A 26,230-nucleotide genomic window follows, 5' to 3' on the forward strand; every position below is an offset into this window, starting at 1 on the left:
ACTGCAAGGCTTTTCAGGCTGGAGAGTGAGTTGTCCAGGTGTGAGCTTGGAGAAGACCTCCTTCCTTGGCAGTTACCCTAGTTAGTCCCTTCTATTTTCTGGCATCTTCCTAGACCATGAGCCCATCTACAGAATGCTCTCTTGCCCATATATATTCTGTCATTCTTTCTTGGGCTCCATCCTCACAATAGAAATAGATTCAAGGTGGATCTCTGTGAGTTCGAGGCCAGCCTGGTGTACAAGAGCTACTTCCAGGACAGGCTCCAAAGCTACAGAGAAACTCTGTCTTGAAAAACCAAAAAAGGAAGAAAAAAAAAGTAAGAAAGAAAGAAATAGATTCAAGCCCCTCCCACCATGGAAAAAGACTATCAGATCTCAGTATTTGCCTCAGAACCCTCAGCCAGTTGCCCTCCAGGACCCTGTCCAACCACAACTTGATTTCCACATCTCACATATGCTGTCAGGCCTGGGTAATGTAATTGCTAACTGCTTCCTTTTTCTCAACGGGCTCTTTTGGTTCTTTTGCTTTCAGAACACTGCTCACGACTCTCTTCTGTTTACATACATCTGCGTGATTTCAACCTCTGGTTCTTTGCCGGTAGTCCAGTCTTCCTGGCATATTCCTCCCCCACTCTCCCAGAAGAAGCCCTTACCACCTTTGCTTTCTTGACACCAAGACCAAACCCCTTCACAGTATTTCCTGTATCCTGTAGTATGTCTTACTATTCATTTCCTTGTTTATCCACCTCTCCTCTTTCCAGGCTTAGAGGCTTTGGTTTCACCTAGAGCGGGACATTCATTCCCGCTAGTTGTGAGCTGCCAGGTGCTGGGATATGATTATTTTAATTCCCAAGATCCTGTTGATATGTTGGATGTGTACCTCTGATAGGCACAGGCATGAGTACTTGTTTGGTTATGGGTCTGTGAATTAGGGGTTTTAGGTATCTTTTAGGTGTTTCGAATTTGACAATACGTGGTGTGTGCCCAGAACAGGCCCTGACTGTCCTGGAATTGGATTCGCCTGCCTCTGCCTCCCAAAGGCGTGCACTACCACTCCCGGCCGCTGGGGCTTTCTTCTGTAGCAAGCCGAGCCTGACTTGTCTCGGGAACAGCGCTTGCGCAGACGGCGCCTGGCGCAGCAGCACCCCTCGAGCTGGTCTTGTGAGGAGGTCACCCGACCGTCGGAGGACTCCGCGGAGTTTAAGGAGGAGTCAATGTACCTAGGCTCTCTAGGGCGTGGAGAATGGGGCGGGGCTATCGTGAAGGACGGAACTCCGACCAGTGAGCGTGGAGATAGCAGGGAGGCGGGGCCAGATTGCCGCGCGCCAGGTCGCAGTTGGCCAGACGGCTGCGGGGACGGGCTTGGCGCGCAGCTCCGCCCACTGTGGGCCGCTTAGGGCACGGAGGGCGGCTCCCTGGTTGTGGCGGCGGCGGCGGTGGCTCCTCAGGTAAACGGATTGTTGAGGTTCATCTTTGGTGGCGGAGGCCAGGCTCCCTTTGGGAGAACTTGGACCAGGGAGCACGAGGTCTCCCCTTCTGCCAGCAGCACGGGAAGCTGTGTCAGGAGGCGTCTCCCCAAGGTCAGCGGGCCGGTGCCAGAAGGTCCTGGGAGCTCTCTCAGGTGTGCCCTGTGGGCCCGGCTTCGCGCGTCACACCTGGGAGAGACCTGGGAGCTTGCGATTTAATTCTTCTGCGTCCGACATCGGCACGTGGATCCCAGACCCTGTCCCTGCTTTCTGGTGGATCGCGTGGTCCGTATCCTAGCCCCTTCCGGGAACTCGATGGCTCAAGACCTTGGTCCTCTCCGGCATCGGGGCTACGTGTCCATGTCTTTGAGCTCCATAGCTGGGCCACTTGCATTTCTGTCTCTTTGAGAAAACAGAGCCTTCATTCGGAGACTTGCAAAAACAAGTGCGCACCGCAGCCACTAGTCTTTCTGTGCTCTCTTTTCGATTAAAGGAGGCGGTCTAGAGCAGGAAGGTGATTTGTCCGGAGTCACGAGGATAGCTGGCCCTAGGGAGAAGGCCACACAACTCTGCAGAGCTGTAGGGAGTATAGAACTCAAATAAGGTGAGAGCTAGATGGGGTTGAGCCAGAGCCGGAGTTCTGATTTTCCTGCCGTGTACCGGGCAGCTACCCAGCAGTGTTCTGCTCCACTCTGTACAGAGCTCAGGCAGGTACTGGATGGAGCCATAAACTCAAGGACAGTGAGTAAGCACAAAGAGCTGCTGGAGAGGGATAGAGGCTGGCATCTGGAGACCTGGGGATGTGAGCTGAGCAGCTGCTGAGGCAGAGGCCAGCTTTGAGGAGCTAGTCTTGGTTGGAGGCGGGAGAAACACTTTGGAAGGGGATGGTGGTAGAAGTGGAGATGAAACAGGTGAACAGCCCGTGGTCCTGATTTTTGACTCAGTTAATTAAATGGTGAAAATTCAGGAAACAGGTAACTGGGGCAGGGCAGAGGTAAAGATGATGGGTTATGTCATAGCTGCTCTGTTGGATTTGAGTTGCCCTGGTCATCTGGATGGAGACCCCCAGCAGGCACAGGCTTGGTGGGACATGAGAGCAGAGATCCTATGCAAATCACTGGACATGGGAAAGTTCATCGGTCCATGTGTTTATGACTTGGTTGGCTGTGCAGTCTCTGCACCTGCAGGCCCTGGAGATGCCAGAAGTCTTTCCTCTTAGGCCTTGGGCTAAGACATGTGGCCCAGAAGAGAAATGGCTTTCTGGTCTCTGATGTCAAAATAGAATGGCTGAGGATGAGCTGACTTTGTTGACTTGAAACTGCTTTCCAGGCAACTGTCTTATCTTGTCATATCGCACTCTGTCAGAGGTGACTGTTGAGGGGCACCAGAGGTGGACCCTGTAAGACCTGTGCATGTTCAGTAAAGTCATCTGTGTGGGGGGGTAGCAGATGTTAGGGCTCACAGAGGCCCAAGTGAAAAGCAGGGTTGCTGCTTCTGTCTGATCAGCAATGCCAGGCTGGTATCTTTTTATTGAGCCGAGTGGTTTTGAGTCAGACGTCCTTGTGTGTGTCACGGCACACTGCTTGATTCACTTTGGGAAATAACACCAGGCAGGGTTCCTGCGGCTCTTGTAAGTACCTGGCCAGTTTTCCGAGAATATTGGCTGCTGAATGTCATGGGGCTCATGCTTTCTTCCCCAGGCTGGAGGGGCCCCCTTGCTTCAGGGGCCAGCATGTAAACCCAGCGCCATAGTTCCATGTAGCTTATTTGAGAAAATATTCTTAGTGGACAGCGAGCAGTGAGCTTCTGACTGTATTACCATGGAACACCTTCTCAAGTTCTTGTTAGTGACTCTCGAACTTGACTCTTCTCTGGCCCAATTCCCCTAGGTAGGGCATTTGGAGACTGTGTGTGCCTGGACCCACCCCCGTCCCTCCTCCCTGCTTTGGAGCCCAGCAGGAATTTGCTAAATGTGCAGGTGCATAACAGTTCTCCATTCATATAAATGTAGGTGCTGTGAACTGGGTGTGTACATCTGTTTAAAAAGAAAGAAAGAAAGAAAGAAAGAAAATAAGTCTTCTATATAGAAAAGAAAGACCCCCACCAACCCTATCTATCTGTCATCTCTCATCCGTTTTGCTTTGCTTTTGCCTTCAGATTTGCCCCAGCCTGACTACGAATACTCACATACATAAATGTCTGTGTCCCAGTGTAAGAGCATCTGTGAATGATGGGAACTCCTCAGGCTCTGTCACTGGGACCAGCACCTAGCACCCAAGGCAGTCCTTGTCCTGTGTCAGATGTGCACAGAACTTGCTGCTGCCTGGCTTCACTCCCAGTCAGAGCCTTTGAGTACGGGTGCTCCCATCATCATTCACTGATCCAGTAAGCACATGCAAGGCTGGCTGGCTCTAGAGCCGTGACCTTAACTGTTCGCTTTGCTACACCGTCTCTCAGCTTTGGAAAAACAGCTGGACATACACTTTGTCCTATGGGGTGGTCAGCACGGTCTCTGCATGTCTGTTGGTTCTCTTCTCCAGGGATTCCTGAATGTCCCTTTTCTTGTTTGTTTTAGTAATGTACGAGCTCTTTTTCACATTAATATTAGGTAGACTAGCTTCTTGTTACATGCTATGATTTGTTGTGCTTTTTTCCAAAGCAAATATTTATATTTTTGTTTTTTTGAGGCAGAGACTATTATATAGCCCTGGATGTCCTGAAACTCCTTATGTAGACTAGGCAGACCTTGAACTCACCAAAATCCCCCTGCCTTTGCTTCCCAAGTACTGGGGTTAAAGACATGCATCATAATTTTAATTACTTTTAAATATTGAGAAATACTTATTTATTATTTACTAATATGTATATGTGTGTTACCTGAGTATATGTACACCATATATGTGCAGGGCTCTTGGGAGGTCAGAAGAGGCCATGGGATCCCTTAGAACTGGAGATATAAATGGTTATGAGCTGTCATATAGGTTCTGGGACCTGAACTTGGGTCTTCTGCAATAGCAGTCAGTGTTTTTGACAGCTGAGCCATCTCTCTAGATCTAGTTAATATCCTTTAAAATGTCTGTTCTAATTTTTTGTTTGTTTTCAGTGCTCAGGTCAGAACTCCGGGCCTTGTACATACTAGGCAAGTAATGATTTGCTACACCTGTAGCCCCTGATTATAACCATCCTGAGAGGTTGAAGGCATAGCTTATTTTCTTTCACCCCTCTCCCAATCAGAAGGATTTTTATTTGTTGAGGGCAAGAAGATGTAAACAACATACAATCAAAGCTTATTTTGCAGTTAATTGACTTTTCTTTCTCTGCATGTAAAATGAGAATTGGATTGACTCACCCTCCTTCCCTCTCCCTTTTTTTCTTTCTCTTTTTTTTATGGCATTCTTTTTTTTTTTAAGATTTATTTATTTATTATGTATACAACATTCCTTCCATGTATGCTTGCATGCCAAAAGAGGGTGCCAGATCTCATTATAGATGGCTGTGAGCCACCATGTGGTTGCTGGGAATTGAACTCAGGACCTCTGGAAGAGCAGTCAGTGTTCTTAACCTCTGAGCCATCTCTCCAGCCCCTTTCTCTTTTTTTGCTCTGAGCTGGAGAGTAAACCTAAGTTCTTGCACATGCTAGGCATGCCAGCCCTTATGGTATGTCCCCAGCACTGGGAAGAGGATGTTGAGTCTTGTGCATCTTCTCAGGGTCCTGGTCCACTAAAGAGTGCTTTTACGCTGTGGGGCAGATTCCTTTAGTGCTCTCTGTGAACTCGTATCCTGGTGGAAGTGTTTGATTTGACCTCTTCGTTTCTCCTCAGCTTCCTATGTACTGCATGTTAGTGCCCCAAGTCCTTCAATTAGTGACAGGAAACTCTGGGAGTGCACTTTGCCTTCTTAGCATGGATCAGGTCCTTCATCACTGGTGACTTCTGTTTTCTGGGACATAGGGTCTTGCTATGTTGCCCAGATTGACTCTGTATCACTCTGTCTGGTTATTTCTTGTTCTTTTAACAGATGGTATGGCTGGGAATGTAGCTTACATGTAGCATTTGCCTGGCATGCACAAGGTCCTGAGTGTGATCCTTATAGTACCATAGGAGAAGGGAGAGAGGGAAGGGAGGGAGAGATGAGGGGAGAAGAGAATTGAGAAAGCGAGAATTAGTTCTGTGTTGCTCAAACTGGTCTTGAACTTGTGGGTTCAAGAGATCCTTTTGCTTCAGCCTCCTGAATACTTTGGACCACAGGTATGTACTACCAGGCTTCACTTTGAACTTTAAATCTTTTAGATGAAGTGTTGTCTGGGTTTGTTTTTTTGTTTTGTTTAAAGATTTTTCTTTTATTTGTATGAGTGTCTTGTCTGTCGGTCTGGCTGTATGTATATATGTATGTATGTGCACTAGGTGTGTTTCTGGTGCCTGCAGAGGCCAAAAGAGAGGAAGTTACAGGTGGTTGTGAGCCACCATATGAGACTGAACTCTGGTTCTCTACAAGACCAGACCAGTCTGTGCTCTTAACCACAGAGCCGTCTCTCCACGGAACCGTCTCTCCAACCGTGCTGTATATGTTTTGTGTGTCTATTTTAGATATTCTTTTCCAATTCCAAAACTATATCTGCCTGTTTTGTTTTTTTAAGCTCTTTTATGGTGGTTTTATTTTTACAGTTAACTCTTTTTTCTTTTCTTGAGGCAGAGTTTCTCTGTGTAACAGCTCTGGCAGTCCTGGAACTCACTTTGTAGACTAGAATGGTCTCGAACTCAAAGAGATCGGCCTGCCTCTGCCTCCCGAGTGCTGGGATTAAAGACGTGTGCCGCTGCTGCCACCCAGTTACACTTATACGGACTTACTTTGAAGTAGGAGAAGACACGAGTCCTTTTTGATTCAAGTTCTGCTTTAGTCTTTTTAAGATTTATTTTATTCTTACTAATGTGTATATGTATATATGTATCTGTATGCATGTACTTGTTTCCGGGGTTCCTGTGCAAGGAATTAGATCATCTGGAGCTGGAGTTACATGTGGTTGTGAGCTACCAGATGGGATGCTGAGAGCTGAACTTGGGCTCTCTGGGAGAGCAGCAAGGGCTCTTCTAAGCGCTGTCTGCTTTCCAGCCTTACTTTTTGTTCTTTACTAGGATTTTGTTTATTTTCTTTATTTGTTATTGTTACTGTTAACTCTTTCCCTTGCTGAGGATCAAGCTATAGCTCTAAGCTTGTACCTTTGTGTGTATATTGTTGTTTTTGAAGCAGTCACATACAGTGCAAATCGTCCTCAGACTTGCTGTGTAGCTGAGAGTGACTTCTTGAACCCTGTTTCTACCTCCAGATGCTGAGATTGTAGTCCTATGCCATCAGGCTTGGCCTCCTGTGCACTATGTATAGTTTTATACACTTAATATATAACAGGTCCTCCTTTTGATATATTTTTCAAAATTTAATTGGCTGCTATTGAATGTTGATTTTTTTTCTGTACACTCCAAATTAGACATTGCACATTAAGAAAATGAGTTTTACAAGGGGATTTCTGATCTATTACTGCAGAAAACAATTAAAATTTTTAGATTTATTTTATTTTGTGTGCATGAGTATTTTGCCTGCATACATATGTATATACCATGTGGGCACTGGGTGCCTGTGACATTCAGAAAGAGAACATCAGATCTCCATGAACTGGAGTTACTGGGTGAACCACCATGTGGGTGCTGGGAATCGACCCTCTGTCCTCTGGAAGTGCACAAGTGACCTTAACTGCTGAGCCATGTCTCCAACCCCAGCAAACAGCCTTTGTTTGTTTGTTTGTTTGTGTTTAAACTTGTGTACATCAAGATAGAAATGAAAACTTTCACCAAGATAGAAATTGAAACTTTGTCTCTGCTCATTGGAGAAGGCACACTGAACATATGTTCTCTGTGAGCAAAGGGCTGTGGGAATACCCAGGTCAGCTCAGGGATTCCTGAGTGTAGAGGTGTGACAGCGTACTGGTTTGGATACAGTGGAACTTACCTCAGAACCAAAGCTACCAGCCAATGCCTAGGCTGTAAGGTGGGCTCAGAAGCAACATTAGAAAATTGATATATTAGAGATATACTTCTAGCTCTATTTGAGAAGTATCAGTAGTTTTGAGCAGTGTGTCTCTTAGCAATGTATGATAGTTTTAGTATGTCTTCAAGCACGTCTTTTGTTTTCCTCTCTAGCAAATGGTCTTTTCCAACCACTGTTAGTATGTGGAATAGGGTGACACCTGTGTAATGCCTATATATTCTGTGACTTCTTTAAGTGATCTGATTCTACTCCCAACTGCGGATTCTGTAGGTTCTTTTGAATAATATTGTATAAAATATATTACCTGTGAATACAGTTTTGCTGCTGATTTCTTTCTTTCTTTTTTTGTTTCTTTCTGTTTTTTTTTTTTGGACGGGGGGAGGGGGGTTTCTCTGTGTAACAACAGTCCTAGTTGTCCTGGAACTAGCTCTGTAGAACAGGCTGGCCTTGAACTCACAGAGATCTGCCTCCCTCTGCCTCCTGAGTGCTAATATTAAAGGCGCGCACCACCCCTGGCTTGCTTTTTTTTTTTTTTTTTTTTTGAGACAGGGTCTAACTGTGTAGCCCTGGCTGGCCTGAAACTCCCTATGTAGACCAAGCTGGCCCCAGATTCACAGAGAGCCACCTGCCTTTCCCCTTCCAGAGTGCACAGCCACACTCAGTTACTTCTTAATCTGAATGCTTTTTGTTTTTCTTTGTTTTTCTTTTTTTTTCTTTTTTTTTTTTTTGTCTTGTACTGTGCCACTTAGGCTTTCAATCTCTCCTTGTCAGCTTGTCCTTGAATAGAAGTGGTGCTATCTGAGCTCCTTATTTTTTTTCCACCTTACACACACGTGGACATGATTTCTCACCAGTGATGTTGATGTTCATGATAGGTTTCTTCTTTTTTCCCCCTCCTTCCCAACTTTTTTCTCCTTTTCCTCCTCTGCCTTCCCTCTTCCTCCACTTTCTCCTCCTCCTCCCTTCTGTCTCCTTCTCTTCCTCTTCCCCCTCCTCTTCCTCCTTACCCTCTTTCTCCTCTTCCCTTTTTCCTCTTCTTCTTCCTCAACCTTTTCCCTTCTTCCTTCTTCTCTTCCCCCTCTTCCTCCTCTTCCCCCTCTTCCTCCTCTTCCCCTTCTTCTTGTCTTCCTCTTCCGCCATTCTTTTCCTCTTCCCCTCCTCCTCTTCTTTCTCCTCATTCTTCCTTCTCCTCCTCTCCTCTTCCCTCCTCCTCCCTTCTTCCTCCTTCTCTTCCTCTTCCCCTTCCTCTCCTCTTCCTCTCCCCCCTCTTCTTCTCTTCCCTCCTCTCCTCTTTCTTCCCCCTTCTTTTCCTCCTCCTTTCCCTCCTCTCCTTTGACACAGGGTCTTGTTGGTAGCTTTGTTGTTAGCAGCTCTGGCTAATTTGAAATCGCTCTTCTATTTTCTGTTGCCATGATAAACCATCATGACTAAGGCAACTTATAAGAAAGCATTTGTTTGAACCTATGTTTCCAGAGTGTTAGAATTAATGATGGTAGAGCTGAGGGCTTCCATCCTAAACCGTAAGCAGGAAGCAGAGAGAGAAAACTGGGATTGGGCTTAGCTGCCTTGGGCATTGACTTCGCTCCCAGTATAGGCACTGTTGTTCTTCTCGCTTCCTCTTGGCTTCCTCTTGCTGCTTTATTTCCAGCGACTCTGGGTAATAGAGTCACACTTCTCTAGTGTCTTGTAACGTTTGAATTCTTCATGATGTGTTACATTATGCTGTGTGAGGACCATCAGCTTTAGGTCCTGGAAGGGATACTGGTTCTGAGGGTTCAGGTGTTCACATTCCTTAAGGAGATTGAGGCATCACCTGTATATCAGACTTCTCATCTTGGCTTTGAGCAGCAACTATAACCACCTCTGGCACTCCAGCTCATCCAGCTTGATGCAGACATGTTGGCTAATGAAGGTCAGCTCTCTGCTCAGCCTGTTTTGTTCTGGATGTCTTTGGTGTTGGGAGCCTGCAGCTTCTGCTGGAAGTGCTGGTCTGTCTCTAGCATATTGATGACATCCTGGAAGTATTGATGGTAGTACAGACCTTGTCTAGGCTCTCAGTGGCAGGGCTGTCCTAATGGGTGACCTGTGCTTCAGGGACACAGCTAGAATGGTAACCAGCATCAGAAGTGGTGGTAGGAAGAGAAATAGGGCTCTGTGGGGCACAGAGGAAGGTGTGGGGCTGTTTTCCCCTTACAGAGAAGACTTCCCCTCCTTTTTGAGAACAGTCTCATGTAGTCTAGACTAGCCTTGAATTTACTGTGTAGCTAAGGATGACCTTCAGTTCCTGGTCCTCCTGCTTCATTTACCAAGTGTTGGGATTATATTGTTTTCTGTTGTTTTTTAGGATACAGTCTCATAGACTAGACTGACTTGAGTCTCAATATATGGTCTGTGCTGGTTCTAAACTCTTGATTTCTGGATCTGACTCCTGCTTAGCTGGGTGTGCACCATACCTGGCTTATGATCAGACCCAGGGTTTGTGCATGTCAGGCAAGAACTCTGCCAACTGAACTACATCCTCAAACTTTTCCATCTTTTTACTTTTGACCTCTTTTTCTCAGTACAGTTATTTCTTGTAGTTTCTTTACTATGAAATGCAGTTATAATAACTGAATATCCTTGTCTACTAGTTCTTTTCTTTGTATTATCTCCAGGTCGGTTTGTGCTGACTGAGTTGTTTTCTTTCTTTTTTTTTTTAAATTATTTATCTTTATTCTATATGTATTGGTGTTTTGCCTGCATACGTGTCTGTGTGATGATGGCAGATCTCCTGGAACTGGAGTTACAGACAGCTGTGAGCTGCCACGTGGGTGTTGGGAATTGAACCCAGGTCCTCTGGAAGAACAGCCAGTGTTCTTAACCACTGATCCATTTCTCCAGTCCCAACTGCGTCATTTTCATTATGAGTTTTGTTTGTTTTTGCCAGGTGTCACTACATTGCTCTTGCTGGTCTCAAACTCAGAGATTTGCCTGCCTCTGCCTCCTGAGTATTGGCATTGAAGGTGTGTGCCATCACACCTGGCCGTGAGCTGTGCTTTGTTTCCCTGGTAATATTTGATTGGGCGCCCTTATCATTTCACCTTGTTGGCTCTGGGTATTTTTGCATTCCTATTTTCAGCCTTGAGCATTGTTGCAGGTTACTTGGACAGTTTGATTCTTTCAGTTTTTCACCTACTTAGATGAGACCAGAACAGAATATTAGGCAGGATTAACTTGTTTATTGTTACTGGGGTGTGAGTGTGTATGATGCGTGTGTATGAGAACCAGCATGTAAATGTTACTGTGTGCTTGTGGAGGTCAGAGGACAGTTCTGGGGAGCTGATTCTCTATGACAGCACGGGTTCTGGGTATTGAACTTAGGTCACCAGACTTGTATAACAAGTGCCTTTATCTTTTGAACCATTTTGCTAGCTCAAGACTAACTTACTACTGGGGCAAAACGCTTATGAGAACTCTACTCTGTGTCTGTGAGTTACAATGCTTCCCACTCTAGCCTTAAGCAGACACCTCTCCTGCCCTCTGTATGCTTCACATGTCTCTGCTTTCCCTTTTGGATGGGCGCCTTTTCCCCTGGACTTGGGTAGTTTCTTGTACATGTATCACCTGGATTAGAATTCTCTTTCTTTTTAAAATTATTTTTAACTATGTGTATGTCTATGTATGGGTGTGTGCACATAAGAGCCTGAGGAGGCCAGAGGTATCAGATGCACCTGGGCTGGAGTTGTGAACTGCCCACTGTGGGAACCAAATTCAGGCCCTCTGCAAGATCAGTTCATGCTCTTAATTAATTAATGCTAAGCCATCTCTCCTGTCGTTGGGTTAGTTTTCTAATGCTGCAGTAAGACAGATTTATTGTGATAGTCTGTTGTGATGTAAGTCCAGGAGTACTCCCACTAGGGGCTCTGGAGATAATCCCTTTTCTGTTTTCAGGGCTTTGGCAGAATTGGGCACTTTGCATCTACAAGACCAACGTCCCCACGCACTCGTTAGTTCTGTTTTGGTTTTGTCACCTTGATACAAGTTAGAGTCATCTGGGAAGAGAGGACCTCAATCTAGAAATTCCCCTACCAGATTGGTCTGTGGGCAAGGTTGTGGGCATTTTTTTTTCTTTTAATAATGATTGATGTGGAAGGGCCCAGTTTGAGCTGTACCGTCTCTGTGGTGTGGAAGGGCCTTGTTTGAGCTGTACCGTCTCTGAGCATGTTGTCCTGGAAAGCAGCTGAGCATGTCAGTAAGCAGTGTTTCTCCATGACTTCTGCTTTAGTTCCTGCCTTGAGTTCCTGTCTTCACTTCCCTCGGGGATGGACTGTGATCAGGAAGTATAAGCTGAATAGACCTTTTCCTCTCCAGTTGGTTTTGGTCAATGTTTTATCATGGCAATGATAAAATAAGACTAAACTGAGGCCATTCCATTCCTTGTCTGAGTTGTTTCCTGCTGAGCTCATCTGGGCTAGGGCAGATGGCCTCTGGTGGTTATTGATTTTTGTTTGCTATTGTTTGAATAAGGGACAACTGCTGTGCATATGTGTGTGTGCGTTGCGCCCCTTGAGGGGACAGCTTTGCCTTTCCTTCTGAATGGTGGAGATTTGCACTTGTAGCTTTTCCCAGGGAGGAACATCTATCCCTGACACCTGTACCCTGTAGGCTCAGCACAGGGGAAGGGGGAGCTTGAGTTTCCATGTCAGTTAAGCCCCCGCCTTCCTCACACTCTGCCTGATAACGGATGCTGTTTAACCATCTTGTGGCGTGGGGTTATCTGCCTTTTCCTTTCTGGGGCACAGATGGAACCCCGTGTGTTCATTTCCTGTTTATTTGTTCTCTTCAGATGATTTCCATGAAGAAGGTGGCAGTGCTGTGCTGATGCTGCCGTCATCAAGGCAGAGCCCTCTGCCGGCCTTCCATCCTCCCCGGAGCCCTCTGCCGGCCTTCCATCCTCCCCGGTGCCTGGGAGTGTCTGGTCTGTTCATTTTAGCTTGTTTTCACCTCTCATACCTTAGAGTTAATTTTCACTTCTGTGTATGTGTTTAGGTATATTTTATTTTCATTTGTGTGCAAATGCCCTGACTCCAGAGCATCTGATTCCCTGGAGCCTGAGTTCCAGGCAGCTGTGAGCCCCCCATGGGTGCTTGGAACCACACTCTGAGTCCTCTGAAAGCAGCAAGCTCTCAACTCTTAGACCATCTTTTTTTTTTTTTTTTTAAGATTTATTTATTGGTTATATGCAACATGTTTTCCTGCACACCAGAAGAGGGCACCAGACCCCATTACAGATGGTTGTGAGCCACCATGTGGTTGCCGGGAATTGAACTCAGGACCTTTGGAAAAGCAGTCAGTGCTCTTAACCTCTGAGCCATCTCTCCAGCCCCTCTTAGACCATCTTTACACCCTCTTAGTTTACTTATATACTTTTTATTTTTTAACATTTTTAAATTTTAGCTGAGCATTGGTGGCTCACACTTTTAATCCCAGCACTCAGGAGGCAGAGGCAGGTGGATCTCTTGTGAGTTCAAGGTTAACCTGGTCTATAGAGTGAGTACCAGGACAGCCAGAGCTACACAGAGAAACTCTGTCTTGAAAAACCAAAACAAGACAAAGCAAAAATTTAATTTTATTCTTTGTATGTATGGGTGGTTGTCTGCATATATGTCTGGATGCCACGTGTGCCTGGTGACCACAGAAGCCAGAAGAGGGTATCGAATCCTCTGGAACTGTAATTCATTGCGAGCCACCATAAGGGTGCTAGAAACTGAACCCAGGTCCTTTGGAAGAACAGTTAGTTCTGAACTGTCTCTCCAGTGCCCTTTTACTTTTTAGAAATATACTTTTGAGGGCTGAAGAGACGGCTCAGAGGTTAAGAGTTGACTTAACTACTCTTCCAGAGGTCCTGAGTTCAATTCCCAGCAGCCACATGGTGGCTTACAACCATCTGTAGTGAGATCTGGTGCCTTCTTCTGGCCTGCAGGCATACATGCAGGCAAAACACTGTGTACATAATAAATAAATAAATCATAAAAAATAAAAAAAAAATAAACAAGCCAGGTGGAGTGGCAAAGAAAAAAAGAAAAGAAAATACACTTTTGGGAGCCAGGCAGTGGTGGTGACAGTCAGGGCTACACAGAGAAACCCTGTCTTGAGAAACAAAGACAAATGCTTTTGGGCCAGATGTGGTGGCATATACCTGTGATTCTTGCACTTACAGAGGGACAGTGATTGCAAATATAAGGCTAGCCTGGTGTACATAGTGAACTGGACTCTGTAGATCTTCATGGAGAGAATCAGAATAACCAACCTCCACTTAAATCACTGTCATTTCACTGAGGAAGAGTGAATACATGAGATCCATTTGTTTTGTTTCTTTAACATTTGTTTGTTTGTTTGTTTGTTTGTTTTGAGAGAGGATTTCTCTGTGTAGCCCTGGACGTCCTGGAACTTGTTTTGTAGACCAAGCTAACCTTGAACTCACAGAGATCCACCAGTCTCTGCCTCCCGAGTGCTGGGATTAAAGGAGCATACTACCACTGCCCAGTTAGGATTTTTTTCTTAAATATTTTATTTTTCTTTATTTTGTGTGTGAGTGGTCTGCCTGAATGTATGTAAGCACACTAGCTTGGTACCTGGGCTGTGGAGGCCAGAGAGGTTTATTGAGTCCCTGGAACTGATGTTATGATAGCTGCCATTTGGGTGCTGGGAACTAAACCTGGGTTCTCCGCAAGAGCAATGAGTGCTCTTAAGCACTATACCATCTCTTCAGTCCTTTGTTATTTTATTTTCTTTTAAAGATTAATTATGTTGTTCTGCCTGCATGTATTCTTTGCACGCCAGAAGAGGGCACCAGATCTCATTATGGGTGGTTGTTGAGCTACCATGTGGTTGCTGGGAACTGAACTTAGGACCTCAAGAAAAGCAGCCAGTGCTCTTAACCTCTGAGCCATCTCTACAGCTCCCTGTTATTTTATTTTTATTTATGTGCATATGTCTGATTCAGCCCCATGTTTGCAGGTGTTCTTAGAGGCCAGAAGAGGGCATCAGATACCCTGGAGTTGCCATTCACAGGTAGTTAGTTGTAAGCTAGGCTTGGGTCCTCTGCAAGAGCAGCAAGGGTTTTTAACTTCTGAGGCATTTCTCCAGTTCCCAGTATATATTTTTTTAATATTTATTTATTTTTATTATGTATACAATATTCTGTCTGCGTGTATGCCTGCAGGCCAGAAGAGGGCACCAGACCTCATTATAGATGGTTGTGAGCCACCATGTGGTTGCCGGGAATTGAACTCAGGACCTTTGAAAGAGCAGGCAATGCCCTTAACCGCTGAGCCATCTCTCCAGCCCCACCACTATCTTTTTTTTTTTTTAATTATTTTTAGCATTTGTTAAGTGTGTGTGTGTGTGTGTGTGTGTGTGTGTGTGTATTAGTGGACATTTTGTAGGAGTTGCTCTTCTCCCTCCACCATGTAGGTTCTAAGGATTGAGCCCAGGTTGTCAGGCTTTACAGCAAGCGCTTTTTTACCCACTGAATCATCTTTTCGTTCTATTAAACCTTCTTTCTTTCTTTCTTTCTTTCTTCCTTTCTTCCTTTCTTCCTTCCTTCCTTCCTTCCTTCCTTTCTTTCTTTCTTTCTTTCTTTCTTTCTTTCTTTCTTCTTTTTTTTAATCTTTCCTCTCCTCAGTCAGGATGGCTTTTTTTTTTTTATTATTGTATACAACATTCTGCCTCCATGTATGCCTGCAGGCCAGAAAAGGGCGCCAGATCTCATTACCGATGGTTTTGAGCCACTATGTGGTTGCTGGGAATTGAACTCAGGTTCTCTGGAAGAACAGTCAATGCTCTTAACCTCTGAGCCATCTCTCCAGCCCTAAACCTACTTTCTTGAACTGAAATTTTCACTTTTATTTACTTAGTTAGGTTTTTTGTTTGTTTGTTGTTTTGTTTTTGTTTTTGTTTTGTTTTGTTTTGTTTTTGAGACAGGGTTTCTCTGTAGATTTGGAGCCTGTTCTGGAAGTCACTCTGTAGACCAGGCTGGCCTCAGACTCACAGAGATCCTCCTGCCTCTGCCTCCCGAGTGCTGGGATTAAAGGTGTGTGCCACCACTACCACCTTTCCCTTGCTTTTTAGTCCTAATTCTCTTTTTCCCAAGATTGATGTAGTTTTTCACTTTGCCTTTTGCCTTAGGTACATGGCTCTGATCGGAAGGCCATGGTATCCTTTCTCTTTCCTTGGAGTAGGTCAGGAAGGACTGAAGGGTGAGAGGTGATTGAAGGAGTAAAGGCATGGAGGATCACCTGGGATGAAGGGCCTGGCACCTGAGTGTACCTGGGTGCACTGAGGGTGGGCATGTCTCTCATCTTCTAGGTTCTTAGACTGTATGACCTAGGACGTAGCATGAGATCACATAGTGGAGAGGCACAAGCACTTGGTTATTTGAGGGACTTAATTTTTTGTGACCGCATGCAGCTGAGCTCACACAGTATGGGAGAGCTCTGGTGCTCACTACTTACCTTAGGGTGGAGAGGAAGTTACTTTAATTGGGAGAGTGGCCAAGTTTGCCAGTATGGTGAAGATAGTACCTTATACCAATCCTGAATACATGGGCTACTGTCCTGCTGGTGGGGGCTGGAAGCTCAGGAATGTAGAAGTGCCAGGGTTCCTGAGGCTCATGGACTTTCTTCCTTTTCTGAGTGGATTAGCCAGCTAGATAGATATCTTCCCTAGTCCCTAGGACAAATTCATTTAAATTGTGTGTTTTGTGCATGAATAGCAGCTAATCCTGGGTTTATGTGTGGTAGAGATAATGAATAAAATCCCATGTCCCCATTATTCTAGGTTGGGAAGGAAGCTATCTGTGTATACACTGGACAAGTGGAAGCCAAGACCACAGAAATGACCAGGCCCTACATAAAAAGTGAGTACATGTGGCATGTGGGAGGCACCTCCTGTCCCCCTGCCCTCCCTGTTAGAGCATCTGAGACTTGTGACAACTCCATTGCAGTCCCAGCCTGGGCAGGAAGTTGAAGATGTTGGGATGAGGGAGGGTGGTGCCTACATTTTTGCTGTCCCTGGAGGCCAGATTCTATGTGTACATGATGGTGTGAGGGTGTGACTGCTCCCTTCAAACTTATAATTGGAGAACAGGTATTTAGATATGCTTTAGAAGTGCCAGGTGTGGCATATCAGGTTGAACCTGGCCTTAGATGCAATCAGATCTTACTAATTAGATCAACCTGTTTATTCAACTGTTAAATTTTTTCAATTGCAGGTCCCTCCAGCTATCCTCTTGTGATAGCATGGTGTAGGCATGTTTTCTGGGACGCAAAGACTCAGTCTGCAGGGTCATGTTGGGTGTGGGATAATGTCTCTGGTTTGCCTCTCTTGCCAATATTGCAGAGAGCTACTCTGATTTGTTGATTCCTTGATTTATATCTGGCCTTGGTAGGCTAAGCCCTATGGGGCAGATGCTGTGGGCCTTACATTTACTGTTCATTACCAGTGTCCACACTCTCCTGCCCAATGCCACCCTCCTATATGTAGGAGTTGGGTGTGTAAAGTCCAGTCTGTTCTGTGTCTCAGAACTCAAGGAACTTTCTTGATGTGTCTGTGTCTGTGGATCCTTTGTGGAGCCCTGTGAGTGAGTAGAAGTCCAGGCCTTATCAGAGCTAGAGCAGTCTTGGGAGTACTACTATGACTGTGACCTCTGACTCAGGATAAACCTGAGTTTTCCAGACCTATAGCTTCTCAGTGATAACCAGTCTGAGTCTGAGCCCTGTCATTTGGCCCAGCAGACTGCACACTCAGTATTCGTGATCACACAATAGCATGGGAGTACATTTGGGGACCATCAGGGAAGGTGGTTAGTACAGAAGAAAGGCATGGTTTTTATGAGAGATAACAGCTTCAGGTCAGCAATGACTGTATACAAGTGGCTGTGCCTATTTTCTCTGAGGCACTGGGCTTGTACTTATCCTTGGCTGTGCCATCTCCCGTGCTAAGTTTATGATCCCTGAAGCTGGTAGGTGTCAGTCATAGGAAGGCAGCCATGGTGTGCTTGGGGCCTAAGCACACTGGGCTTTGTCACTGCAGAGCTGTCCTTCACCCTGCTGGACTCCATCACCGACAAGGATCCTGTGGTACAGGAGCAGGTCTGCAGCGCTCTCTGCTCCCTTGGAGAGTCGCAGCCAGGCGAGACACTCTGTGCCTGTGAGGAATACCTGCGGCAGCATGACAAGGTACCTCTCCCTTTGGTGACAGTGAGGTCATCAGGGAGCATCTTCATCTCTTGTGTTGGGTGATGAGTCAGTCTGTCAGAAGAAAGTGCCCTGTATATTCCCAGTGTTTAAAGATGATGATAGCTGGATCTCCTCCATGTGAAGAATGTCTGTATCCTATGAACTGGTGGTTCTATTATGAGGGGACTGGGTTGTCACTTCAGTGGACAGCATTCATGAGCAGAGGCTGTTGGCTGTTCCCGTTAGCACATTGATTGGAGATAGGGTGTCTCCCTTGCGGAGAGAGTACAGGTTGTTTCTAAGTCTTATCGGCTGAGTATCTAGGGCTCTTGAGAGTCCAGGCTCTGTGCTGGCCTGGGGGAGCTGCTCCAGGTTTGCAGGCTGCCAGTACACTCTCCGTCCCCTTCCAAAGAGCTGTTCTAAGGAAAGCACAGGACCTCTGCTACCCCAGAACATCCCAGTCTGTGGGCAAGTGTGGCTCGTGTAGCAGAGCAAGAAACTTGGGATTCTTTCTGATGCTGTGCAGTGTCAAATTGTTAGCCCCAGATTGCTCTTATCTCATGAGCTTTCTTGTTTTGCTTTGAAATGGCCTTCAACTTGTGACCCTTGTTTCTTAGTCTCCAGAGTGGTGGGGTTACAGGCATGTGCCACCACAGCTGGCTCTTTATTTATTATTATTATTTTGTTTTGGTTGGTTGGTTTGTTTGTGCTTGTTCTTTTTCTTTCTTTCTTTCTTTTTTTTTTTTTTGAAATAGGATTTCTCTGTGTAGCCCTGGCTGTGTTGGAACTCACTCTGTAGACTAGGCTGGCCTTGAACTCACAGAGATCTGCCTGCCTCTGCCTCCCGAATGCTGGGATTAAAGGCATATGTCACTACCACTGGCCTCTCATTAAAAAAAAAATAAACAACAACAACAACAAAAAAAACGTTTATTTTTATTTTCTGTGGGTGTCAGATGATGCCTGTGGAGGCCAGAAGAGGATGCTGGATCCCCTAGAGTTGAGAGTTACATGCAGTCATGAGCCACCTAATGTGGGAACTGTGAACTGAACTTGGGTCCTCTGGAGGATCAGCAAGTACTCTTAACTGCTGTGCCATCTCTCCAGCACATGTCCTTCTGTCTTTATGTGTTCTGGAGATCGAGCTTAGGTTGTCAAGCTTGTGTAGCAGGTAGCTTTTTGCTGAGCCATGTCTTCAGCTCCATGGACATGGGTCATATTATGTTGCCTAAACTAATAGGCTAACCTCCCTATCCAGTCTTTCTTTCTTTTGAGACAGGGTCTCTCTCTGTCCTGGAACTTACTGTGTAGACCAGGCTGACCTTGAACTTGAACTCACAGAAATCCACCAGCTTCTGCCTCCTGGGTGCTGGAAATAAAGGTGTGTGCCACCACGCTCGGCAGTCTTCAAGCTTCTTGAGTGTCCAGGACCATGGTTACAAGACACCATTCTCCATGGGTATTCATCTTACCTGCCATCTATCTCATGGGAAAACAGCTTGGTTCCCTGAACATACTCACTAATCCTGCTGTGGTTTGTGACACCTGATGGGGAAGACTCTTCCACCTCCATTTCAGCTTTTTCTGCTGGTACTGCAGCTTTATTTAGCTTGTCAGGAGACTGAGTGAAGCTGGGCTTGCTCTGTAGTCTAAGAGAGCTGCCGTATTTGGCATGGCTTGAGTGTCTGCCTGCAGCTCCTCTTTGGGTTTTAACTACGCCATGTGTTTTGTTCTCTCAGAGCCAAGCATACCATAGTGGTGCTGTCTAAGACCCTTCTCTGCGTGACCGAAATGCTTCCTTCTTGCTCTGATGTCCTGGTGTCAGACTGTGGTTGTCACGCAAGAATTAAGGGCGGGTAGGTGGCCGAAGGGCAAAGGGTCACTTAGGGCAGCTCCCAGGAAACTAATGTGGCTGCTATGCTCATTTCCTGAATTACGAGTTTTACTTCTTTTCTGCCTTACATAATTTTATTTCACTGAGTTTAAAAACAAAACCAAAAACCTGATAACCTCACTGCATGGCTACAGTGGCTCTTTGTTGACCTGGTCCTGCTCCTACGGGGTGTGGCCTTTCCTGGCCTCTCACACTAGCTTCTACATGCTATTCCAAGAGGCCTGGGCTGCTGTTCAGCAGCTGTCCTATGTTGTATTTGTCATGCCCCGCTGTGTGCAGCATGCAGCATGCACTTCTTCCGACTTGACTGATAGCATAGTCACACATAACTTTTCTCTCACATTAACAGCTCAGCCGATCGATAAATCTAGTGGTTGTTACGTTGAGCAGACATTGATCCACAGGAAGACTGTGCTGTTTAAAGTTAGCTCAACTTTCAGCCAGATGCTTTCAGCATTTGGTAGCCCAGATGTAGAACTTTGACAGAGGAGCCAGGCTAGGAGCCAGCAGCCATGGGAAGGGCAGAGTGGCATAGATGGTGCCATCTTGCTTGGCTGCAGCATGCATCTTTTCTAATTCCTCTGAATCCAAATTGGGCATCAGAGGAAAGTTCTGCCAGTTGCTGTTTTGGGGGTACACATGGCACCTTATGGTTAGCTTCAGTCTGGTTTTTGTGTGTTTGTGATTGGTCGTCATCTTTCTTTTCTTTTCCCTTTTTCCTCCTCCTCCTCCTCCATGGCATTTCTATATGACCTTGAACTTGGTATGTAAGTGAGGATGATCTTGAATTTGTGATCCTTCTGTCTCTGCCTCCCAGGTACTGGGGTTATAGGCATATGCTACTAGGCCTACCTAGTGTGTGTGATGTTGGGGATGGAACCCAGCACCTTGTTGTGTTGTATGTTGCCCAGGTGCTTACCACTGTGCTATCCTCCAGGGCCCAGTGCAGAGGGCACTAGGCTGTATGTCTGTCACTTTCCTGTGCTGGGCTTCATGGTTTTAGACCCAGCACAAGCTTCCATTCTCTGTGGGCATTTCTCTTATCTGTCAACTATCTATACATCAGTCAAAATCCAATTCAGGACAGACTCCCTAGAGTAGTTAAGCCATGGAGGCGAGAAGGAGAGGAAAAATAGTGATGCCATTGTTTTCCCACAGTGGCTGAATTTTTCTCTTTCTTTTCCTTGCCACCATTTTCAATTCAAAACACTTTCTGCCTAATCCAGTCTCTGGAGTTTCATCCTGACATAGGGGATTCTGGTCTGTTGCTTGTCAGTATGTGGGTACTTAATCTTTACACAGAGGCTCTGTAGGCCATGTTACCATGTTTAGAACTGGCAGCTTATCCATATGTGTACCACTTGCAGGCAATACCTATAGAGGCCAGAAGAGGGCGTTGGACTCAACTGGAGTTAACATGTGTTTGTGAGTCACCTGATGTGGGTGCTGGGAACTGAACCTTTGAACCCTGGTCCTTTCTAAGAGCAGCAAGTGCTCTTAACTGCTGAGTCATCTTTCCAGCCCCCCCCCCATATATATATAGAGAGAGTTAAATTTGTTAGTTTGTTTTTAAATGTACATTTATAATGATCTGGACATGCAGTGTTTCTGCTGCCTGCTGCCACTGGGGATCCTGCAGCATTTTTAATAATCCATTTCAACATTCCTTTGACATTTTCCTTAGAGAGTCCAGGATCACAGAACCCACCTGCTTCATCAGTCCCTGGAGATGCCCGGTTGCACTGCAGGGAGCAGCAAGTTTCCAGGGCAGCTAGCCAGTGAATGTGCTGGAAGAGAAGGCAGACTAAGCAGTTCCTTTCTTCTCTTTGCTTTTCTGTTAGAGGGCAGTCTTCCCTAAAGCACATTCATGAAGTTGAGGGGAATTAGAAACCTGGGGCCTGGAGGCACATGCCTTTGCTTTTATACCCAGCACTTAGGAGGCAGAGGCAGGTGGGATCTCTGAGTTCAAGGCCAGCCTCCTCTACAGAGCGAGTTCTAGGGCAGCCGGGGCTACACAGAGAAACCCTGGGAAGACCATGTGATGGCTTTGAGTTGTGCCTCTAGGACCAAGAGCCTGGAGGAAGCTGGAAACGTTGGCTTCAGATGGACTGGAAGAGATGTTCTCACTGTGTCATCAGCCGTGCTCCCAGCTCCTAATAATTTTGATTGAATAAAAGCATACCAGTTCATATTAATTTTCTGTTCTCCTCCAAAGAAAGCATCAGTGACCCTTCCCCCCTCTCCATGACATACTGGCCATGACTCCTGTCGGGGGAGGGACTCTTGCAGGAACACCATGTTCCTGGAAAGAGAAATGTGAACCCAGCCAGCTGAAGTGGCTGTCTTCCTCTGTGACTGACCAAGAACCACCATCTCAGAGTGCACCCCCCTTACCTGGGGCACCAACATGCAAGGATTCAAAAGCCTTATCCTGAAGAAACAAAACGTAGGGCAGAAGCTCTTTCCTTAAACTGGCAGGTTCCTTGTCTCTGGAGCTATTTGTGATCTATACTAGTTACCTCCCGGAATGAATGTCTCATCCACTGCAGGCTCAGGAATGATGTGTAATGGCTCGTGTAGCAGGTACCAGTAGCCAACAGGCATGTCTCATCTGCTTCTGGGCCAGGGAACTTGGATATCATTTGTGGCACTCTCTTTCTTCCTTTCTTTTTAATTTTTTTTTTATATCCTGACCAGTTTCCCCTTTCTCCTCTCCTCCCAGTCCCTCCCTGACCAGCACCCTCCCACCCCTTCTATCCCCTATGCCCCCACCCCATCTACTCCTCCATTTCTTTCCAAAAAAGGACAGGCCTCCCATGAATATCAACCAAACATGGCATATCAAGTTGCCATAAGACTAGGCACCTCCCCTAGCATTAAGGCTGGATGAGGCAACCCAGTATGAGGGAAGGGGTCCAAAAAGCAGGTAACAGTATCAGAGAGAGCTTCTGATCCCATTGTTAGGAGTCCCATGGGAGGAACAAACTACACATTGTAACATATATGCAGAATGCCTAGGTCAGTTCCATGCAGGCTCCCTGGTTGTCAGTTCAGTCTCTGTGGGTCCCTATGAACCCAGATTAGTTGATTCTGTGGGTTTTCTGGTGTCCTTGTCCCCTCTGGCTCCTATAATCCTTCCTCTGCCTCTTCTGCAAGATTCTCTGAGCTTTGCCCAGAGACCTAGGATAGAATCAAACAAGACTGGCAAGAAAAGAAAAGAAAAAAAAAAGTAGGGGAGGGCTGGAGAGATGGCTCAGATATTAAGAGCACTGACTACTCTTGCAGAGGTCCTGATTTCAGTTCCCAGCCACCTGGTGGCTCACAACCATTGGTAATGATATCTGGTTGCCCTCTTCTGGCCTGCAGGCACACATGCAGACAGAACACTGTGTACATAACAAATAAATCTTTTTTTAAAAGTCAATGAAATGATTTCTAGTTATATTCTGCTATAACCATAGATTAATACTTAACCCAATTATCATCAGATAGGCTTCGTCCCACAACTAAAGGAAACAGATGCAGAGACCCACAGCCCCAAACATTTTAATTGTTTTTTCCTTTATTTATGCATTTATTTTATATCTATGGGTGGTTTGCCTGCATGTATGTCTGTGTACCACATGTGTGCAGTGCCTAAGGAGATTAGAAAAGGGTGTTGGATACCCCAGGGGTTGGAGTTATAAATAGTTTTGAGTTGCTGTATGGGTGCTAGGGATCCATGTCTTCTGGAAAAGCAGCCAGTACTCTTATCTGCTGAGCCTTCTCTCTAACCACATGTGTGGCTTTCTTAACTGTGTTGTCTTATATAGGTCCCAACTGACATGTCCACCCACCCCTCCCCTGCTGTGGTGGGCACGTGGCAGTGGGTGAGACAGTTTATGGCATAAGTGAAGAGGTAGTTTCAGTGCCTGTAGAATACTAGCTTGTTCTGGGCCTGCCCTTGCTCACACCCATGCCACCCAGTGCAGGCTACTCTCACATCCTTGCCACCCAGTGCAGGTACATCAGGCTGCTCCCACTGTGGGCAGCTAGAAGCCTTCATTAGCAACCCCTCCATGGCCCGTTATATGGGCCTAGACAGATTCTACCCCAGCCTTCCAGTATAGGTTGCTAGCTCTTGAGTCCAGGGTGTGGACTACGTCAAGGATTAGTCCAGGAGGCTGGGTCGGTAGTGCACTCCAGGCAGTCAACAGAGAAGGTGCATGGTTACAGGAGGGCAGAGGTAGCTGTGTTTGACTTTGAGCATATTTACAGCGGGAGCCTAGCTACAGAGAAAGGTGATTCAAAGAGGGCATCTTATCCTGCTGCCTGGGAGGCCAAGTGTAGGAGGAAGAGGTGCCCTCCAGGAGACCTTAATGGCAACACTCAGAAGGCAGAAGGTCACCAGCTCATTTACTTGCAGCTTGCCTTTCAAAGACACACAGATGTAACACGATTAATAAAACCCAGAGACAGAAATTGGGGTCCAGCCTGAAGGTCAGAAAAGCAAAACAGCCAGCCACTGACTCTTACTTCTGCCTCAGTCTAAAATGGCGATTCTGCCTCCAGGAATCTCAGAATGAGACTGAGACTGAGAGCTGTCTCCTCCCGTTTTAGAATCATCTCTAGTTCTGGGATTAAGGGTGTGCATCACTACCGCCTGGTTTCTCTGGCAAGTTAGTGTGGCTACTGGGATTAATCGTGTGTGTCATTGCTGCCTGGACTGTAAGGCTGGCCAGTTTGGCTGTTTTACTTTTCTGATCCTCAGGCAAGCTTTATTTATTGAATACAAATAAAATGCTACTACACACAGGCTCTGAGGCTCATCCAGTATATTCTCTTTTAAGGGTATGTATGACCTTGCACAGTCTAGCCCCTGTAGAAACTAAATACACACAGAGTACCTGGCTACTCTCAGAACATTCCCTGGGAACTTCTCTCCTCAGCTGGCTCATCCATACCGTACGAAGATCCTGAGGGCCATGGAGACAATATTGAGCAGCCACATCGACGAGCTGGACAAGGACACTGCTGTCATTGCCATCCTCTTGGCTTCCAATGAGATGACTAGAATCAAGGTGAGGGCCTCTGGCCATGTAGACTGGGGAGGACGGCAGGGAGGACAGCTCCTTATCTTTGGCCTCCTTTCTACAGTATCTGGAACAGGGCTGGAGTTTGATTGACAGAGACCTCTTGATCCTGTGTACCCCTTAGGGGCAGAGAACAAGACACCTAAATTTCTAGAGGGTGAGGATAGGGAACCCATGCTCAGGCTAAGGGCTGCATGCAGCCCTTTTCATTGCCAGACCTTACCTCACCAATCCTTCCTTGTGGCTTCTCCCATAGGCGTCGGGTCCCTACAGATTGGAGGTGGGCTGAAGGCCTTGCCATTTGGTCTCTAGCCTGCATTCTCTAGGAAAACTGGAACACAGTAGTTTTCCCTCTTCCAGGCACTACTAAGGGTAGAGTAGTATCTTGCTTGTAATCTCTTGAGAGGTGCAGGGAGAGATCAACCTGGCCATTGTTTGGGATATAGGAGCTGGACTGTGACTGGCAACAGGCAGCAAGCAGTGTCCTGGTGGCTGTGGGGAAGCGATTCATCAACCAGGTGATGGAAGAGGTGCTCAGCAGGTTCCAGCCTGGCATTCTGCCGCACTCCTCGGTGTTGCACACGCTTGCTAGCCTCTCTGTGTCCAACGGTAGGTGCCATTGCGATTCTGGTCCCTTGATGTCTCTGAGTAGTTTTGGGGGCCCCTGAGGGCTACTTGGGTTTCTGGTTTTGTACCCAATGCTGTGAGAAGTACCTCTGTGGGCCCCTTCAAAGTTCTGAAGAGGGGGTGGGTGGGAAGTAGGCTGGGCCTGCAGCCCATGTGACAGCCTCTCTCTTACAGCATTTGGCATGGTTCCCTTTCTGCCATCCATCCTGAGTACCATGCTACCCATGCTGGGTATGGCCAAGCAGGACGCGCTGAGGGTGGTCTTCTGCTGTGGTAAGACAGTGGGCATTGCCCCATTTCCTTCACTTTCTGAGCTGGGACCCCTCTTGGGAGATTATGTACAAAGATATCCTTTGTGATAGGTGCCATTGAGGTGGGTGTGGGCTGTCTACTAGTGACGTAGAGCTCAGATGGCCAAGCCACTGCTGGGGTGAGGCTGGGTAGGGCCTGTACTCATAGACACAGCCTCTACCCCATTACTGCCTCTTTTCAATGCTGAGGATGACCTCTCCACACCCCCTATGTTTTTATTCAGAGGCCTAAGTAGGCCTGGAGTGTGGGAAGAGCCTTTTCTCAGAGCATTGTTTCCATTTTTATACTACATGTTCCCAGTTAGCAGAGTGACCATTCCCTTGGTATCTCAGACCTATGGTGGGGAAGAGCCACATTCCCTGTCTTCACACCATTCTCCTGTGGTGGCCTGGGCATCCAGCCCTTGTGTGCCTGCAGAGGGCCATGGGCAAGCTGTGGTCTGGACATGGTGCCTAGTGTGCCTAGTGATAAGTGAGGTTCTCAGTGGTGGAGGGTCTTCCCTAATCCTGGAAGGTGGCGCAGAGGGTCACTTCAGTAGACGTGGAGATGGCCTTGGAGTTCCTGGATGTCCAGAACCTCTGACAGCAAGGCTGTGATTCT

At 46.5% G+C, this 26,230-nt stretch overlaps 1 protein-coding gene across 6 annotated transcripts in view; it reads left to right on the forward strand.

Moving 5' to 3' along the window:
* Positions 1 to 1,341: 1,341 nt before the first annotated feature.
* Mroh1 (maestro heat like repeat family member 1) overlaps positions 1,342 to 26,230 on the forward strand; it is a 73,137-nt gene continuing 48,248 nt past the window's right edge. For 4 of the 6 annotated variants that reach the window (XM_048454556.3, XM_085679136.2, XM_048454557.3 and 1 more), the window contains exons 1-7: positions 1,342 to 1,448; positions 12,331 to 12,462; positions 16,326 to 16,404; positions 17,580 to 17,725; positions 24,548 to 24,679; positions 25,138 to 25,300; positions 25,493 to 25,591. In XM_048454556.3, the coding sequence (XP_048310513.3) occupies positions 16,383 to 16,404; positions 17,580 to 17,725; positions 24,548 to 24,679; positions 25,138 to 25,300; positions 25,493 to 25,591 (562 nt within the window). In that variant the 5' untranslated portion in view covers positions 1,342 to 1,448; positions 12,331 to 12,462; positions 16,326 to 16,382. Of the gene's footprint in view, positions 1,449 to 12,330; positions 12,463 to 16,325; positions 16,405 to 17,579; positions 17,726 to 24,547; positions 24,680 to 25,137; positions 25,301 to 25,492; positions 25,592 to 26,230 lie in introns of those variants that run through there. The other 2 variants (XM_085679135.2, XM_087898888.1) reach the window with 2 other exon arrangements.

The sequence above is a fragment of the Myodes glareolus genome, chromosome 19 (assembly GCF_982192425.1).
Source record: "Myodes glareolus chromosome 19, mMyoGla1.1, whole genome shotgun sequence".
Classification (NCBI taxonomy): Eukaryota; Metazoa; Chordata; class Mammalia; order Rodentia; family Cricetidae; genus Myodes; species Myodes glareolus.